General features: G+C 35.8%; 3 protein-coding genes across 5 annotated transcripts; 2 read left to right on the forward strand and 1 right to left on the reverse strand.

The window, feature by feature from the left end:
- Positions 1-3,046: 3,046 nt before the first annotated feature.
- Positions 3,047-8,993, forward strand: LOC132173797 (uncharacterized protein At5g41620). The gene is made up of 3 exons (XM_059585404.2): positions 3,047-3,630; positions 6,492-6,617; positions 7,212-8,993. The coding sequence occupies exons 1-3, from the start codon at positions 3,235-3,237 to the stop codon at positions 8,724-8,726; spliced, it is 2,037 nt and encodes a 678-aa protein (XP_059441387.1). The 5' UTR covers positions 3,047-3,234; the 3' UTR covers positions 8,727-8,993.
- A 1,719-nt stretch (positions 8,994-10,712) lies between these two features.
- Positions 10,713-13,380, forward strand: LOC132175261 (uncharacterized). Its single transcript, XM_059587140.2, has 3 exons — positions 10,713-10,916; positions 13,066-13,198; positions 13,292-13,380. Exons 1-3 carry the CDS (start codon positions 10,753-10,755, stop codon positions 13,346-13,348), a joined length of 354 nt encoding a protein of 117 aa, XP_059443123.1. The 5' UTR covers positions 10,713-10,752; the 3' UTR covers positions 13,349-13,380.
- Positions 13,079-15,183, reverse strand: LOC132175259 (uncharacterized). Of its 3 annotated transcripts, XM_059587139.2 has the most exons (7): positions 14,858-15,183; positions 14,608-14,774; positions 14,344-14,446; positions 14,105-14,221; positions 13,846-14,019; positions 13,619-13,742; positions 13,079-13,549 (listed from the first exon to the last, which is right to left on the reverse strand). In XM_059587139.2, the coding sequence occupies exons 1-7, from the start codon at positions 15,140-15,142 to the stop codon at positions 13,410-13,412; spliced, it is 1,110 nt and encodes a 369-aa protein (XP_059443122.2). In that variant the 5' UTR covers positions 15,143-15,183; the 3' UTR covers positions 13,079-13,409. The 3 variants fall into 3 exon arrangements, with proteins under 3 accessions (XP_059443122.2, XP_088370830.1, XP_088370829.1); XM_088514704.1 differs by having other exon boundaries at positions 13,079-13,736; XM_088514703.1 differs by having other exon boundaries at positions 13,079-13,742.
- Positions 15,184-15,568: the final 385 nt, after the last annotated feature.

Below are 15,568 nucleotides of genomic sequence, written 5' to 3' on the forward strand. Positions count from 1 at the left end.
GAGCCATTTACCTATTTACCGATTATCAGTGTACTTTTTTAATATAGTAATAGTAGGTAACTGCTATTTTTCATTTCTTTTTGAATAACTCCAAGCATGCTATTTCCAAGACAATTTCTTTATAAAAAATTTATCTGCCACTTCTACTTTCTCATGCGGTGATATTCATCATGCTGCAAACTGCAGGGCCTTTTTCTTTTTCTTTTTTTCTTTTATTATTTTTTTTTTATTTTAAATTCAAATGTGGGAGTGGAAAAAGGAATTATAGATATGAACATTTTCCGCTCATGATCCTAAACGAAGATAAAAAATAAAAAATAAAAAAAATACCAAAAGTAAAAATCTACCAAAAATGCAATTAGAATTGGCTTATTTAGCACTATGAGATATACTTGGAGGTAGCAGTAGGTATCGGTTTGGTTTGCTTCGGTTCGATAGAGTCATTTTTTGTTCAGTTAAGTGAAAATGTCGGTTAAATCAGTTAATTCACTGATTACATTTCGATAATAATTTATTTCAAAAGTTTCGGTTAAGCGGATATTTCTGTTAAAATTAGTTGGGTTAATCAGTTAATCGTTGACTTTCTTAATTGGGCCAAAAATTGATTGTTCTGGCCCAAATTGTTTTTTTGGGCTAAAATAACTTATTAAACCAATTTTTTTTTTTTTTTTTTTTTAAATGAGCCCATTAATTAATACAATAAGAGTTCACCATATATATATATATGTTTTATTCATAAATTGGTCCTAGAATCCACCAACTAATATGTTCTATTAAAAAAACCTAGCTAATGCTCTTGTAATCATCATTTTACTAAAATAAAAAAAAAATTTATTATCGGTTAATTATTCGATTAATCGATTCGAACTGACGTCGGAATAAAAATATTTTACTGATTATCAACTGACTTCTAGCGACATATGATTAATATCGATTCGTGTCTATAAACAATCGATATACAATAAACAATTAACCTGTCCACCTCTAATGGTCCAAGTGTTGAAACCTTGGAGCCTAGCATTAATTTCTCATCATTAAATCAGTATGAAAAAGAAATAAGAATGGATATTCTATACACATAACTTTTCCTTTTTATAGGCTTTGTTCGGTAAACTCATTTTCCTTGGACGCTGTAGCTAAGTGCATTTTTTTTTTTTTTTTTTTTGTAAACAATATAGCTAAGTGTATTGATATAGAAAAAAAATAAGAATATTTGGTATAAAAAAGTTAAAAAGTGATATGAAAAAGTAGAAATTTTTTTTTTTTGTAATAATTTTTTTATTTAAATAATAATAAAAATAATTAATATGATATATAAAGTAAATAATGTGATATAAAAAATAAAAAAAGTAAAAATATTTTAATATTAATTTTTTTTAAAAAATAAATAAAGTAAATAATACTTAAGGAGAGGGGAAGGAGTTTACCAAACGGAGCGTAAACTCTGGTCTTTTCGGTGAGTAGGTTTCACCGAACGTGGCCTATAGGGCGTAGGTTCTTATTCTTGTTTACTTTCCTACAGTATTTTGGTGTTTTTCAAACATAGATTAAGACACGCAATCAATGTCAGAAGATTGGGTCGGTGGTCCTATTGAATAAATATCAGGATCCATCAATCCTATGATGGCCCGACCATAATTATAATTATTATTATTTTTTTTCTTTTTCCAACTTTACACGATTACAAATATAAATATCCTTGTGTCAGGCAAACTACTGGGTCAATTAAAATAGGATATATTTTGGCATTCTAAATTCACATTCAGCTCAAGTGGAGTACATAAAATCTAGTAGCAAGGCAAGAACAGTAATAACAACATATATATATCCACAAAAAACTTGGTTATGTTTGTTGAAATGTTTGTTTTTTCTATGTTAAGGAAGTGAGTATGAGCAAAGGAGGAAAGTAAGTGAAAACTTACCACAACTCAAATCAATTAAGAAAACTTCTGTCAAGAAATTTGTGGATCACCTACCAAGTTTGTGGAGAAAGGATAATTCCTCTTCTTTTTATGGTGATGACTTCCATGTTTAGATCAACAATCACAATCAATAGGTGCCATGTAACTATGGGATTATGGGTCCTTCTGGCAAACTCTTTTACCTTAGATATTGTGGCTGACGTGGATTGATGTGATATAATGCTTTAAATTTTTTGTATTGAAAAATGAAAATGTTTTATTTTGTAATAATTTATTTATTTAAATAATAATAAAAAATAAATAATGTGATATAAAAAGTAAAAAATAGGATAATATTTTGATGTTGATTTTTTTTAGAAAAAAGTAGCGTGAACAGTTAAAAAAAAGGGAAAGGGTTTGCCAAACGGACCCTATGTCTCCTAATTCTTTTTTTTTTTATTTTTTTTTATTTTTTATAAATACCCCATATGTAATCAATCATTCATCAAGTTATAAATGTACAATTTGTATAAAGCTTTTTTTTTCTTTGTTTATCTTTTTCGTTTTTTACATTATATTAGAGTCAAAAATCCTGAATTCGAACTTTGTCTTTATTAACTGACATTTTATTTTAATTAAATATTTTAGGTATTGGGTCTCACTTATTAAAGAAGAGTTTGAGTTCACACGTGAAGGAAGTATTAGAATATTAATGAAATGATTAAATTTATAATTTTTTATAAGTTTAAGGTTTTAAGATAAGTGGTGATTTAACATTCTATTTTCAAAACAAAAATATTAACAAATAACCTAAAACACAAAATACTCAAAATTATTTTATTTTTATCTCAATGAGAAAACTATTTTAAATTAAAAACAAAAAATACCTCCTAAAATAAATTAACAAAAATGACATAAATCTATCACATCTAATCGTATATGCCTATTTAACATGCATGTATGTAACATGTTTATACGTCCACATGTGCATGTAAAATAAGCCCACGATTCCACTCGGAGGCCTAAAAGAAATTTACCCTTTCAAACGTACAGTAACCTTATTGTGGCGGGTGACCCAACTAAATGCGCCACGGGTAATCCAACCAAATTCTCATGATCCCCTTTGGCCATGGAGGTCAAAGACTGAGCTGGAGAAAGAGGAAGAAGATTGAAGAAAGCAAACACAATTTAAGAAACCAAACCAGACCCAAGAAAAAAAAAGAAAAAAAATCCAAACCCACCAGGCCTTTACTTTCCCAAACCCAAAACACAAGAATTTTTATTTTTTATAAAAAAGAATGAGAGAGAAAGAAGCATAAAAAAGAGAGAGAGAATGGAAAGGGGAGGGAAAAGTGGGGAAGGGGGAGCAGAAAAGGAGGAAAATTTAGGAGAAAAGTTGAGGAGAGGGGTATTGTTGGAAGGGAAAAGAGGGGGCCCTTGTACTCCAGTGCTCTCTTGGAGACTTTGGGCGCCTCCTACTGCCCATGATACCATCATTAGGAGCTACCCTTTTCACCATCCTTCTGCTAGAAAGCTCGCCGCGGCTCTCTGGGAGTTTCAGCAGCTTTATTTTCCACTCTCTAAAATGCACCGCGGTGTCAGTAATGCTGGTCCTGGGGCTGACTCTAGGCTGCGCCGCCACCAGCACCACTATAATAAGCTGAGAAAGGACAAGGGCCTGGATCTTTCCCACTTCTTGGCTGATAATTCTACTAGTTCTCCTGACCAGGTATTGAGGTTTTTCTTTTTCTTTTTCTTTTTCTTTTTTGGCTAGATTTGAGGTGTCTGATTTGGGTTTTTGATTTTTTGGCATGTTTGAGCTTGTGGGTATGTCCAATTTTTAGTGGGGTTTCTTTTTTTCTTTCGGATTCTTTTCCTAACACCTACATTTGTACTTGGGCAAGATCATGCGTGGATGACTGTGTTGATGTTTATGAGTATTTTGTATTTTGCTTTGTTTTGTATGCCTTTGTTTATTGATGGTTCTTGTGATTCATGGGGTTTCAGTGTATGGAGTTTCTTGCGTTAGACAAAATCACTTGTTAAATGTCACGTGTTATTAGACTTATTGGTTTCTTTCTTTTCCGTAAATATGTGTTATACCAAGCATGTTTTATTTGTTTAAAGCTTCCGCGTGGCTCTTTCATTTATAGATATGTTTGTTGGTCCAGATGGGCAGGAAATGTGAATGGGTTTTTGTTTCTTTTCTTTTTCTGGTTAAAAGGTGGTTTTTGATAAAATTTTGATTGTGGGTTTCTGGGATTTTTAATCCTCTTTTATTAGGCCATTGGTAAAGATTGTCTGTTGTTTGTTTTTCGCATTGATTCAATTGTAGAACCTATTTTTTGTCCCCAAGAGCTAAGAGGCAGCTCAATCTCAATCGGCTGGGGCCACGCCTCATGAAGCGGACGTCACTAGTTTGAATCCCCTTTCCCCTCTTGTTTGCCCATGTCAAAAAAAAAAAAAAAAAAAAAAAAAAAAAAACCTATTTTACATCTTATGTTGTCGGTTGTCCTGTTGATTTTCATGTTATTCATTATCGTCATTTGTTTTGAATCTGTGGTTCCTCTTTTAGTTCTCTACTCGATGGTTATAATGGGTTCTCATTAGAAAGTTAAAAATAAAAAAATCGGTTCTCATACAAAGCAAAGAACTCTGAAGTTGCATTTTCTATTTGGTGAGGATTTCTACAGTAATGATTAGATTTTTCTTGTTAATTCTGCAGTGCCATATACTTGCTAGCTGCTTTACTCTTACTAAATTAACTTTTGTATAGAACTTTCACATCCAAAATGTTTGAAAGTGCTACATAATTCTTCAACCCTGATTATGCCACCCCTTCTCTGTTTAACTCCCTTGGATAATTAATTACAATAAGGGTTAATTATCTTTTTAGTACTTAGGTTTTCACATTTTTATTTTTTTCCACTTAGGTTTCAATTTGTATTATAGATGGTACCTTACTTATGGGTAAATACAAATTTAGTACCTTCATCACGATTCTGTTAGCCAAACTAACGGATTGTCATGGGGGTGGTTTCGGCCACCCCCTACGGCCCATCTGTGGGTGGCCGAACCACTCATAAGGCCTTAGGGGTGGCTGAAGCCAAAAAGGGGTGGTTGAATCACCCCAAGACCAGCCGCAGGGGGTGGCTGAAAGCAGCTACATTACAGTCCGTTAGTTTGGGTGACGGAATTGTGACAGAGGTACTAAATTGGTATTTACCCATAATTCAGGTACCATCTGTGATACGAATTGAAATCTAGGTGTGAAAAAATAAAAACGTGAAAACCTAAGTAATAAAAAGGTAATTAACCCATAAAATAATGACCTTGACAATTGAATGAAGAAGCATATATTTGATACAAATTGCTCAAATTGAGCAGTGCGAGAGATGTTTATTCTGTATGTTTATTCTGTATTGCATTATCTCGTAGCCTTGCCAATTCTAAGTATATCTACTCCACTATGTGCCATTTATGGAGGTTTGGAACATTTGTGTGTTTTGGATAACCTTAGAAAGGATGGACTTCTGAAACTAAAGTTGGAAGTTATCTTTGATAGATTTATTTAAAATATTGGGTATTTCAATAGTTATGAAATCTATTTTATATCTAAAAGTTTTATGTGCATTTAATTGAAAGATTTACATCTTTCAAGTCAATCCAAAATTTTGGAGAGAACCAATATTTTGAAGTGTAGGAAGAAAAGTTGTCCCACATTGACTAGATAGTTGGATGTCAACTAGCTTATAAGGAATCATTTTCACTTAACAATAAATTGAGTGATGGATAAGAGAGCTAGCCGCCTAGCGGCGGCAAAGCTGCCCGTGTCATGTGACATGAGCACGGGTAATGGGTGTTATGAGGTGCACTTTGCACATGCACATCGGATTTTGAGGAACTCTAATTTATTTTGGAAATTAAAAAGTTAACTAAGACTACTCTCGGTCGACCGAGCTTGATGCATCACGGCTACATACAAAAACCCGAGAGCCTTAGTAGAATGCTTGGAAGAAGCTCGGTCAACTGAGATAGCTCAGTTGACCCAAGTGCGAAATTAAAGAGTTTTGTATTATATATTAAATTGGATTTGGTGGTTACAATTTAAATTATCTATTAAATTGGATTTGATGGTTACAATTTGTGACCAATGGATCAAATGATTTTGGACCACTGGATGTGTCCGAAATCACTATAAATATGACCCTTTGGTCATACGCAAAGACACACAATCTCATAGCTTTTCTCTATTCCTCCTACATATCTCTTTTGTGTTATTCTCTCCACTAGGTTGTTTTCTCTATTCCTCCTACTCTTTTGTGTTATTCTCTCCATAAGGGTGTTTTCTTATTACTCTAGAAAGTGCTATTTTAGAGTACCATTTGGGTTTCGTTGTATCCTGAGAAATATTTTGTCAACCAAACCCCTAGGCACTTATAAATGGGACAAAATACATCTAAAGATATCATCGTTGCGATTGAGCTTTGAAGTCTCATTTTATTTTGCCTTCATAATGGTCCCTCTTGTATTCCATAATATTTCCAACAATCTCTTCGCAACTGATTTTTATCTGATGATCCCTGCCAGCCGGGGAGTGCAAGCAGTTTGAGGAGGCATGTTGCTGCATCACTGATGCAACATCATCGATCAATTGAAAGGAATAATCGCGCCCTGCAGCCTGTATCTCCTGCAAGTTATGGTAGTTCCATGGAGGTAAGCATCATGATCTTTTTGACAAATTTTAAAGTTAATGCTCTTTCACCAGTAATTTCAAGTAGAAGAGCGATACCACATAAAATGATTATATCCATTTTGGTTTAATATTGGTTTTGCTGGAGATAAATATTATTAAGAATCCAGAATAAGGCAGACTGCCTGTTATGCATCCTACACAAACTGATGAGACATGGGCCAGATTCACAAGTCGTACCTTTGAATAGTATGTGAAAGACTATAGAGCAATGCATTTTCCTTGAAGTGTCGAGAACGCACCACAATGGTGCGTCACTGGAGAAAGGAAATATATATCTAGGGAAGCATGACGGAAGCGTAATGCTGACTGTAGCCCTTGGGCAGTGGGCTTAATCAATTGACTTGTATTATTATACATAATTTTGGAATATTTCTAATTTGTGTTATGAATCTGAGTCAAGTGTGTCTCATAAAGTTGACTCCAAAGACATTACACACGGTACAATGTGCACCTTATGTTTTCTCTCATTGAACTTCTGTCTTAGTATCCTAACCTTCCATAATCAGGTTTCTTCATCATACTCATTCATTGGTTTACATGCCTTTCTCTTACAGGTGGCACCTTATAACCCTGCAGTCACTCCTACTAGTTCTTTGGATTTTAAGGGAAGGATTGGTGACTCACATTATAATCTTAAAACATCTACAGAACTGCTCAAAGTATTAAATCGGATCTGGAGCTTGGAAGAACAGCATGCGTCCAATATGTCATTGATAAAAGCATTTAAAATGGAGTTGGATCAATCCCGTCACAAAATCAAAGAGTTGCTTCGGGACAGGCAAGCTGGTCGACATGAGATGGATGATTTATTGAAGCAAATTGCAGAAGATAAACTAGTTAGGAAGGGTAAGGAACAGGAACGAATCCATGCTGCAGTTCAGTCAGTGAGAGATGAGCTAGAAGATGAGAGGAAGTTAAGGAAAAGATCAGAGAGCCTCCACAGAAAGTTAGCTCGGGAGCTTTCTGAGGTGAAATCTTCTCTCTCTGTTGCTGTGAAAGAGCTGGAAAGGGAGAGAAAATCAAGGACTTTGTTGGAAGACCTCTGTGATGAGTTTGCTAGGGGAATAAAAGACTATGAACAAGAGGTCCATGCTTTAAAACAGAAATCTGACAAGGATGGGACTCGAAGGGCTGATCAAGATCGTCTGATTCTTCATATATCTGAATCATGGCTTGACGAACGGATGCAGATGCAGCTAGAAGAAGCCCAGCATGGTTTTGTGGAAAAGAACTCAATAGTTGATAAGTTAAGCCTTGAAATAGAAACCTTCCTTCAAGCTAAACGCCTGGATAACTCTAAAAGTATGGATAACCAGCTGTCGAGAGATCGCCGCAAGTCACTTGAATCTGTCCCTTTGAATGAGGCTCTGAGTGCACCTCAGGACATGGGTGATGAAGAAGATTCTTTAGGCAGTGATTCACATTGTTTTGAGCTGAACAAACCAAGCAACAATGACTTAAAATCACATGGGGATGAAGCTGCGGATGGTCATATTGATGAAGCAGTGAAATCAAATGAAATGAAGAGAAGTTTCATCTCTCATCAACGGGTAAAAAGTCGTACTCCATCCAGCTTTCAAGTTAAGTTTGAAGAGCAGATGGCTTGGGCTATGTCATGCAATGGAAATAAGAAGTCCCAGGTAGTGGATACAGAACAGGATAAAACCACAGAAGCGAAGCCAGTTGATGTAAGCATTTCCCAGAATTCTGAACATCACGAAGCGACTGAAGACAGCAGTTACCAAAATAGGAATTTACATGATGAAATCCATGGGATGAGTTCCAATTACATGGTTGATAACCTAATAAGCCAATTTTCATTGTCGGATGGTGGGAACTTAAATCCTGACAGTAATTATGGGGAGGCTTCCTGCAGTAACTCTGGATGGAGGAATCAGCCGAGTCCAGTACGACAATGGATGCCAAAACTAGCATCCCCAGATCTTGATGTCTCTGAATCTTCAAAATTGCCTCCAGTCTTAAAGGAGAATACTTTGAAGGCGAAGCTTCTTGAAGCAAGGTCAAAGGGTCCACGCTCACGTTTAAAAGCTTTCAAACGCTTCTCATAGGTTTCCTGAATTTACTGGTTTAGAGCTTATGAAGGTTCTAAAAGCTTCCCACTAGGCTTATGGGAGTGGATGGGTCTGCCTAGCGGGCTGGGAATTTGCAATTTGTGAATATTGGCCATGGTACCTTCTCTGATTTTGGATGTCACTTTACTTTCAAATGATGATAGTTCTGTTTTATCTTTTGTAATTTTGTAATTCAAGCCTGTATATGAGTGTAATGTTACTACATAGCTACATGGATAAGAAGAATTTCCAGACCGATTACAATTTTGAGTAATTACTTTGAGCCTTTCTGCACTCATCCCAGGTAGTTATCACTAATATATATGTGTATCCCATGTTTGCACAAGAATAACTTTATATGGAAAGTCTCTTTCATTTGTTGGAAGTGATCCTGAAACCATGCAAATGCTTTCCAAGTTTTTTTCGCTTCTTTGTATATTCAATGATTGTTGTATACAAAACCTTGTGCCGCAAGTCTATTTCCCAGAAGGTTATTGAGCAAATTAATTAGCTTTTTACAGCTAAAGTTGGTTGGGTATTGTTTGTAGACTGAGAAAGGACGGAGGATTTAGGCCTAGTTTGTTTCGGCGGAAAATAGTTTTTGTTAGAAAATGTTTTTAGTTGAAAATATTTTTTTGAAAGAAGTGACTATTTTTAGTCTTTTGTTTGCTTGTGACTCTATAAAAGTGGCCATTTCTGGTAATTGGGCAGGTTATTGTCGAAAAGTAAAAAGTTCTTGTGGAGTTTACCTGTCCAAATAGGTGTTGGGCAGCTCGAGACTTGCTTGGACGCCCAATAAAGGGGCTTCTCATAAGTATCTATCCCAGATCCTTAGACATATTTTGGTCATGTGCAATAAGGATCACTTCCTGTGGCAGAGATCAAGACATGGATTTTCAGAGTTGGAAGCTTTTGGGTTGTACTAGCCTCGTCTTCTTGTTCATGGGGATGGCTTGAACTTCAGAGCTTTTGCCCGACATTCTTAATGGCGTCACATTGCAGATCAACTCACATGTGGCATAATGATATGCACCAAGATGGACCATTGCGTCTAAAATATGGAATGAGGATCGTGTGCGATGCTGCTAGTGTTGCAACTATTACCGATGGCGCCTACTACAATGGCCTCGAGCTAGGTCTGAGTTTTTGTAAATGCAGGACTGGGATTCTTTCCGGTCGGACCGGAGAGGACCCGGTCTTTGTTATTATAAGGATATAATTGTTATTTTATATTTTTTGGACAATTCTGCCCTTATAATTAGAAGGACCGGATCTTCGGACTAAAGAGAATCCAAATGCGTCAATATAACCCAAACCGTAAGACCCGAGAAATTTGAAATAAAATTCTAGCATTTAAAGATCACTAAGAGTAATAAGATGGAAAATTCTCCATGGGTCGTATAGGATAAGCACAATTTAACCCAATGATATTTGGGTCGATTGGGAATCAAAACTTTGACTTTGTGGGACTTCGTAGGTTTCTCAAATGAAGGGCTGTTTGGACGAGAAATGGATCCCGTTCACTAAGGGCAAAGCCTTTGATGCGTGTATAAGTGACCAGTCAAAACTGACGTCTCAAAGGACTCAAAGGTGGAGAAAAAAGTTAGCCTTATAACTTTTCCTGCTTCAATGAGGAATGTAGGTCTCAGTGAGGGAGAGCCACTATTTTGGTGGAAACTTGTGATGAATGATTACTTAAGGATTCGTTTGGGTGTGTAATTTTTTTGTATGCTTTTATATTATTTTTCAAATTGCGAATAACCAGTTTTATTTTATTTTATTTTTTATTTAGAAATTATTTTTAAATGATGTAGAAAACAGAAAATAAAATTGAGATATTTATGTAGAAAAGTTTACACGTTAAATCATATTTAATCATAAAATCTAGACCCTTTTATTGTACGTGTAAAAACGACATACCGTTGAAACAGGCAACTACAAACCGTCTCCGTGGTGGTCAGCCGATTTACTAGACCATTCTCTCTCTCTCACGTACACACACAGAAGCGAGAGAGAGGGAGAGATGGCGACGGCGTCATTTAGGTGGTTACTACAGCTACACAAGGACGTACCCAAAGCCGCTCGGTTCTACTCAGAGGGGTTGGATTTCACCGTCAGTGTTTGCACTCTCCGATGGGCTGAGCTCCAATCCGGCCCTCTCAAACTCGGCCTTATGCAATCCCACAAGTAATGAATTCTCTATCTTCTTTGCCCCTATGCACTGCTTGTGTTTGACAAATTGCCTACAAAAGCTAGATACTTGATAATAACTATCTTGTCTTTTAGTTTTGAGTTATAGTGACTAATGAGTAAGCTCGAGCATTGCACGTTTGATTGATGTTTCTTCTGGCACTGCGGGGCAGCGGGTGGTAGAGCAAATGTTTATAATTATGAAACCTTTTGCTGAGTTTTTGGCTCCTCTAGTGATAGGGCTGTAAACGAACAAAGTTCGACAACCCGCTCAATATCCGGTCATAAACTCGGCTCAAAAAATTCTGTTTGTTTAGTAAATGAGCCAATCGTGAATACAAATTAGGCTTGATTATTAGGATTTGTTCTCGTATAAACTAACTTTATTTTTGTTATTTTTTATATTATTATTTTAATTTTGTAACTAGTACATCTTAAAGTAAAGATGAATTATCTTTCTAATAAAATAGATATAGCTTGAATTGTTGTTATTGTGAATCTCGATATAGATATATGTGTGTTTGCGTGTATGTGTATGTGTATATATATATATATATATATAGATAATGAATTTATATGCATACTATTAAACATATTTATAAACTCGAGATTGGATTATTTAATATTCAAGTTAATTTATTTTATTTAATTAACTCAAATAATAAATCTTGATAATAATTAATTAACTACTAATTAGTATGAATTTACGAAAAAAATAAACAATGAATAAGTTAATTGAGTAACTTGTGAACAAGATCGAATTTGTCCAAAAAATAAATGAGCCAAACCTGAACAAATTATTTAGCTGGATAATAAATTTGAGCTCGACTCGTGTTCGAAATAAAATTAAATAAATAGAGCTTAAATATTCAATAACCGGCTTGATTACAGCCCTATGTAGTGATATTAGTGAACCCACATCTACCCTGTAGAGTTGCATGTTACAGAAGACGTATGCCATCCACATAGTACCAACGATGTGAGGCCTATATGGTATATTTTTAATGTCTTCTAGTATTTCGTTATTGGAACTTTTTTGTGGGAAGGTAATACGTTGGTTTAGTGTGTGTGAATCTAATCACGGATATGAGATTTATCCTAAACTTAGGTGGCACCCTTGTGTGTGTGGGGGGAGCATATGGCAGGAGAAATGCAACTGTAAACATGAAATTCATTTGGTTTAGGTGATATGCTAAAATGTTTACTTTTGGAGAAATGCTAGGGTACCAAATCTTTTACCAAGAAATGAGTACCAACATAATGTGGAGCTATACATTGAAGATGATCAAAATAATTAATAAAGACAAATTGTACGGGTACCAATAAATAAGCTCCACATAATCTTAATACCCATCTTTTGATAAAAAATTTGGTATCCATAACATTTCTATTAATTTTGACATGGAGTAAATAAGGTGGTTAGCAGGCAACTTATACCGGGCTTTATTTCTTGGTCATCAGACTTTTCTTTGGCTAACATGGAACAATTTTCTTAGTTAGTGGACCATATATGTCGGATTGGAACATATTCTACATGAGTTAACAAATAATCTTGTTTCAAGTTGGTATGAAGTGGAACTACAGGAAAAATCGGAGGAAGATTCTGTACCGAGGAAAAGGGTATTGGTAAATTTTAGATTGGAACTTTGGGGTTCTTTCCATTGCATTGAAAAAGAAAATACTTGTGGGTACCTACAAGAAGATAGAATAGGAGTTTTTTGGCATCTCTGTTTCTAAAAAGGGGTACATCTGTTCCTCTTTAGGTCCATTCCAGGATTCATATTCCACTAGTTTTTACGCGGAAAGTGCAGAAAGATGCTTAGATATGCTTCTTCTGGTGGTGCAATAATGGAATTTAACCATGTTTCCTATCCACCTTATAAACAAAACTAGTACGTCAGCTTTCAAATCAATTTGAATCTCTATACCCTGTAATCAATATGTTTTATTAAAGTTTAGTCATGCTTTTGGTTTCTCTTATGCGATGATTGGCTTATTAAGCACAAAATAGTTTGGCCTTCTTTGCCGGTCTTGCAAATTTTTGAAGTTTTAGATAATGCAAGTGGTAGGAAAAACTACTCATAAGATTATAATTTTAGTAGAAATTCTACAGTTGAACATGCCAGTTGCTAATGCAGTTTCACAGTGATCATGTCATGCAGAATGGATACTCTTCACTTCTATCATTCACAGTGACTGACATTAACAGTACAGTGACAAAATTGATGGCATTAGGAGCTGAACTAGATGGCCCCATCAAATATGAGATCCACGGAAAGGTAATATGCCCTTAATCTCTCTAGAAAACTTTAATTTGATTTTAGACTCGTTATTCAGGATCTAAAGGTCTTGTATAATTTTTCTTGAATCAGGTTGCAGCCATGCGAGGTCTTGATGGCCACATGTTAGGCCTCTATGAACCAGTTTAAGTATAATAGAAATGAGTTCCTTCTGATTCTAGGAAACGAAGTAGGAAGGCAGCTAAGAGCTTTATTGTGGCATCTTGAACTCTTTTGATGACATGGTGAAGACATGAGAAGCTTCTCCTTTCTTTGGATTCCCTTCAATAATTGATAGAGTTTGTTCATCCAGATCTATTACAGCCGTACATAGTGTGTAAAGTGTTGGACCTGAGAATATGGCATAAAGGGTAATCAGGAAAGGATTCAGAGAAGGTATTCGAATATTCTTCAGAGTACCTGTCCCGTAGATGGGGTATTTTGTGTCATCCATATCTCCAAGAAGTGACAGGAATTCGTTTCTTGATCCTTTTGGTAGCTGAGCTGCCCTATTTTGCCTGCTTATGGAGTTCTCATCCTGTTCCTTTGCACATGACCCATTGTTCAAATATTCAATTGAAGTTGACTAACTTGATAAATTAAACATTTGTTTGGTTCAATTTATCTGGATGTGCCTTATTTCATACCTGCTGGACAGGAAGATGGAGATACATGTTTGCATGGAAAAATGGTGTTGCTCCAATCTCTCTAATGGAAATCCGGTTCCTTGACGCTGTTTCAACGTTGAGAATCTTGCGTGTTCTTGTGTCAATCAGATTATAATTATGTCCCACAGAAACTTCTGCTGATAAACGAATTCTCTGAAGAGACGAGCCATGATATAAACCTTCCATAATCAACATGAACCATAAATTCCATAGGAAGGGAAAGGCTACAACATCTTACAGTTAATGCATCATCAATGCTTGATGCTTCAAGGAGATCGCGAGAAATGAAGTTCCTTCCAATGCCACCAGCTACAATCTCCTCTTCAGTTGGGGGTACTGAATTCAATGTGAATGCCTGAAAGTACATGCATAAATAAATTATATACACATATTCATCTGCTGAGTATTATGAAAGATAGTTAAATTCGATTATATTTCTGTCTCATACGGGTTCTTGATGAACGAGAAAATCTTTACCAGTCCATGACTGTTGAATCCAAATGCACAGGTTGGGAGCTCTCCCGCATATGTATAAGCAATGAAGGATACTCCATTTGAAAGCGTTCCCTTTATCAAGTAGCTGGAAACCCACATAAGAAACGTTACAAAGTACGAAAACACGTCACTCATTTCACACAAGTTGATGTATAGCTTTTCTTGTGTTTTTAAGTGGCTGAAACGGGAATCGACTTAAAACACGTCACGTCAACCTAAAATAGGATGCAAAAGAATAGACATTACGTGTGGCCAACTAGAGCAACATTTGCATCCTCATTGTGTGCTGCCATGGCAATGGAATCACTGACAATGAGAACATCAGAGCAGTCATCTGGAGTATCGGCAATGGAATTTACCGTAGTCTTTGGAAGAAATGGAAGAATCTCTTTCCTGAAGTTGATCAGTATTATCTGCAGATGAACAACTAGAATGTGAATGACAGATAAACCGAAGAAATTCTTTTTGTTGGCCAGAAATGAAGTCGTATAATTACATCAAGAACAGGCACTCCACTGCCCTCAGCTGTCCCTAGGAGTTCATCCCAATATCTTGGAAACTTCTTTTGGTTATTATCAGTAAGAGCTTTGAGAAGTGGTTGTGCTTGTGGGGTTTGGGCAAAAGGTAGGAGTTGGTCTTGAAGAATCAGGTCTCTGGCCAATCTGCTTCTGATGTGATTGGAGAACCTCTGGCCTATTAGGAAACCCATCTGGTAAGCATCTCCACATGGCCCAACTTCAAACATTTCCAGCACTTTTCCTTCAAAACCTGAGCTCCCCATTTCAGCTTCTCTCTCTAGGTGAATTCGATAGCAAAACAGAGGATTACCTTATCCTCTGTTTTGTCCCCACATATTTATATATTCGTTTTGTTCCAGTTATATACATATATAATATATTTATTTATTTATTTATGACAACTTTTCTCTCAATGCACACCAAAAGTGGACTTGGAAAAGTGTTTCCTTACCTTGTTCTAAATCAGTCTGTTCGACAACCCGTTTGCTATTCGCTCGGTTTAACTCGACTCAAACTCGAGCTTGATATTGTAGAAGCCCACTTGTTACTGTAGAAACTCGCTCGATTAGTAAACAATATATATCCAACTAACTCGAGAAAACTCGATAGGAGCCCACGAGCTCAAGTCGTTTAAAGCTAAATGGCTCGTTAGCTCGTTCATATATCTTGTATTATATATATTACAAAAG

The sequence above is a fragment of the Corylus avellana genome, chromosome 3 (genome assembly GCF_965113065.1).
Source record: "Corylus avellana chromosome 3, dhCorAvel1.hap1.2, whole genome shotgun sequence".
NCBI lineage: Eukaryota > Viridiplantae > Streptophyta > Magnoliopsida > Fagales > Betulaceae > Corylus > Corylus avellana.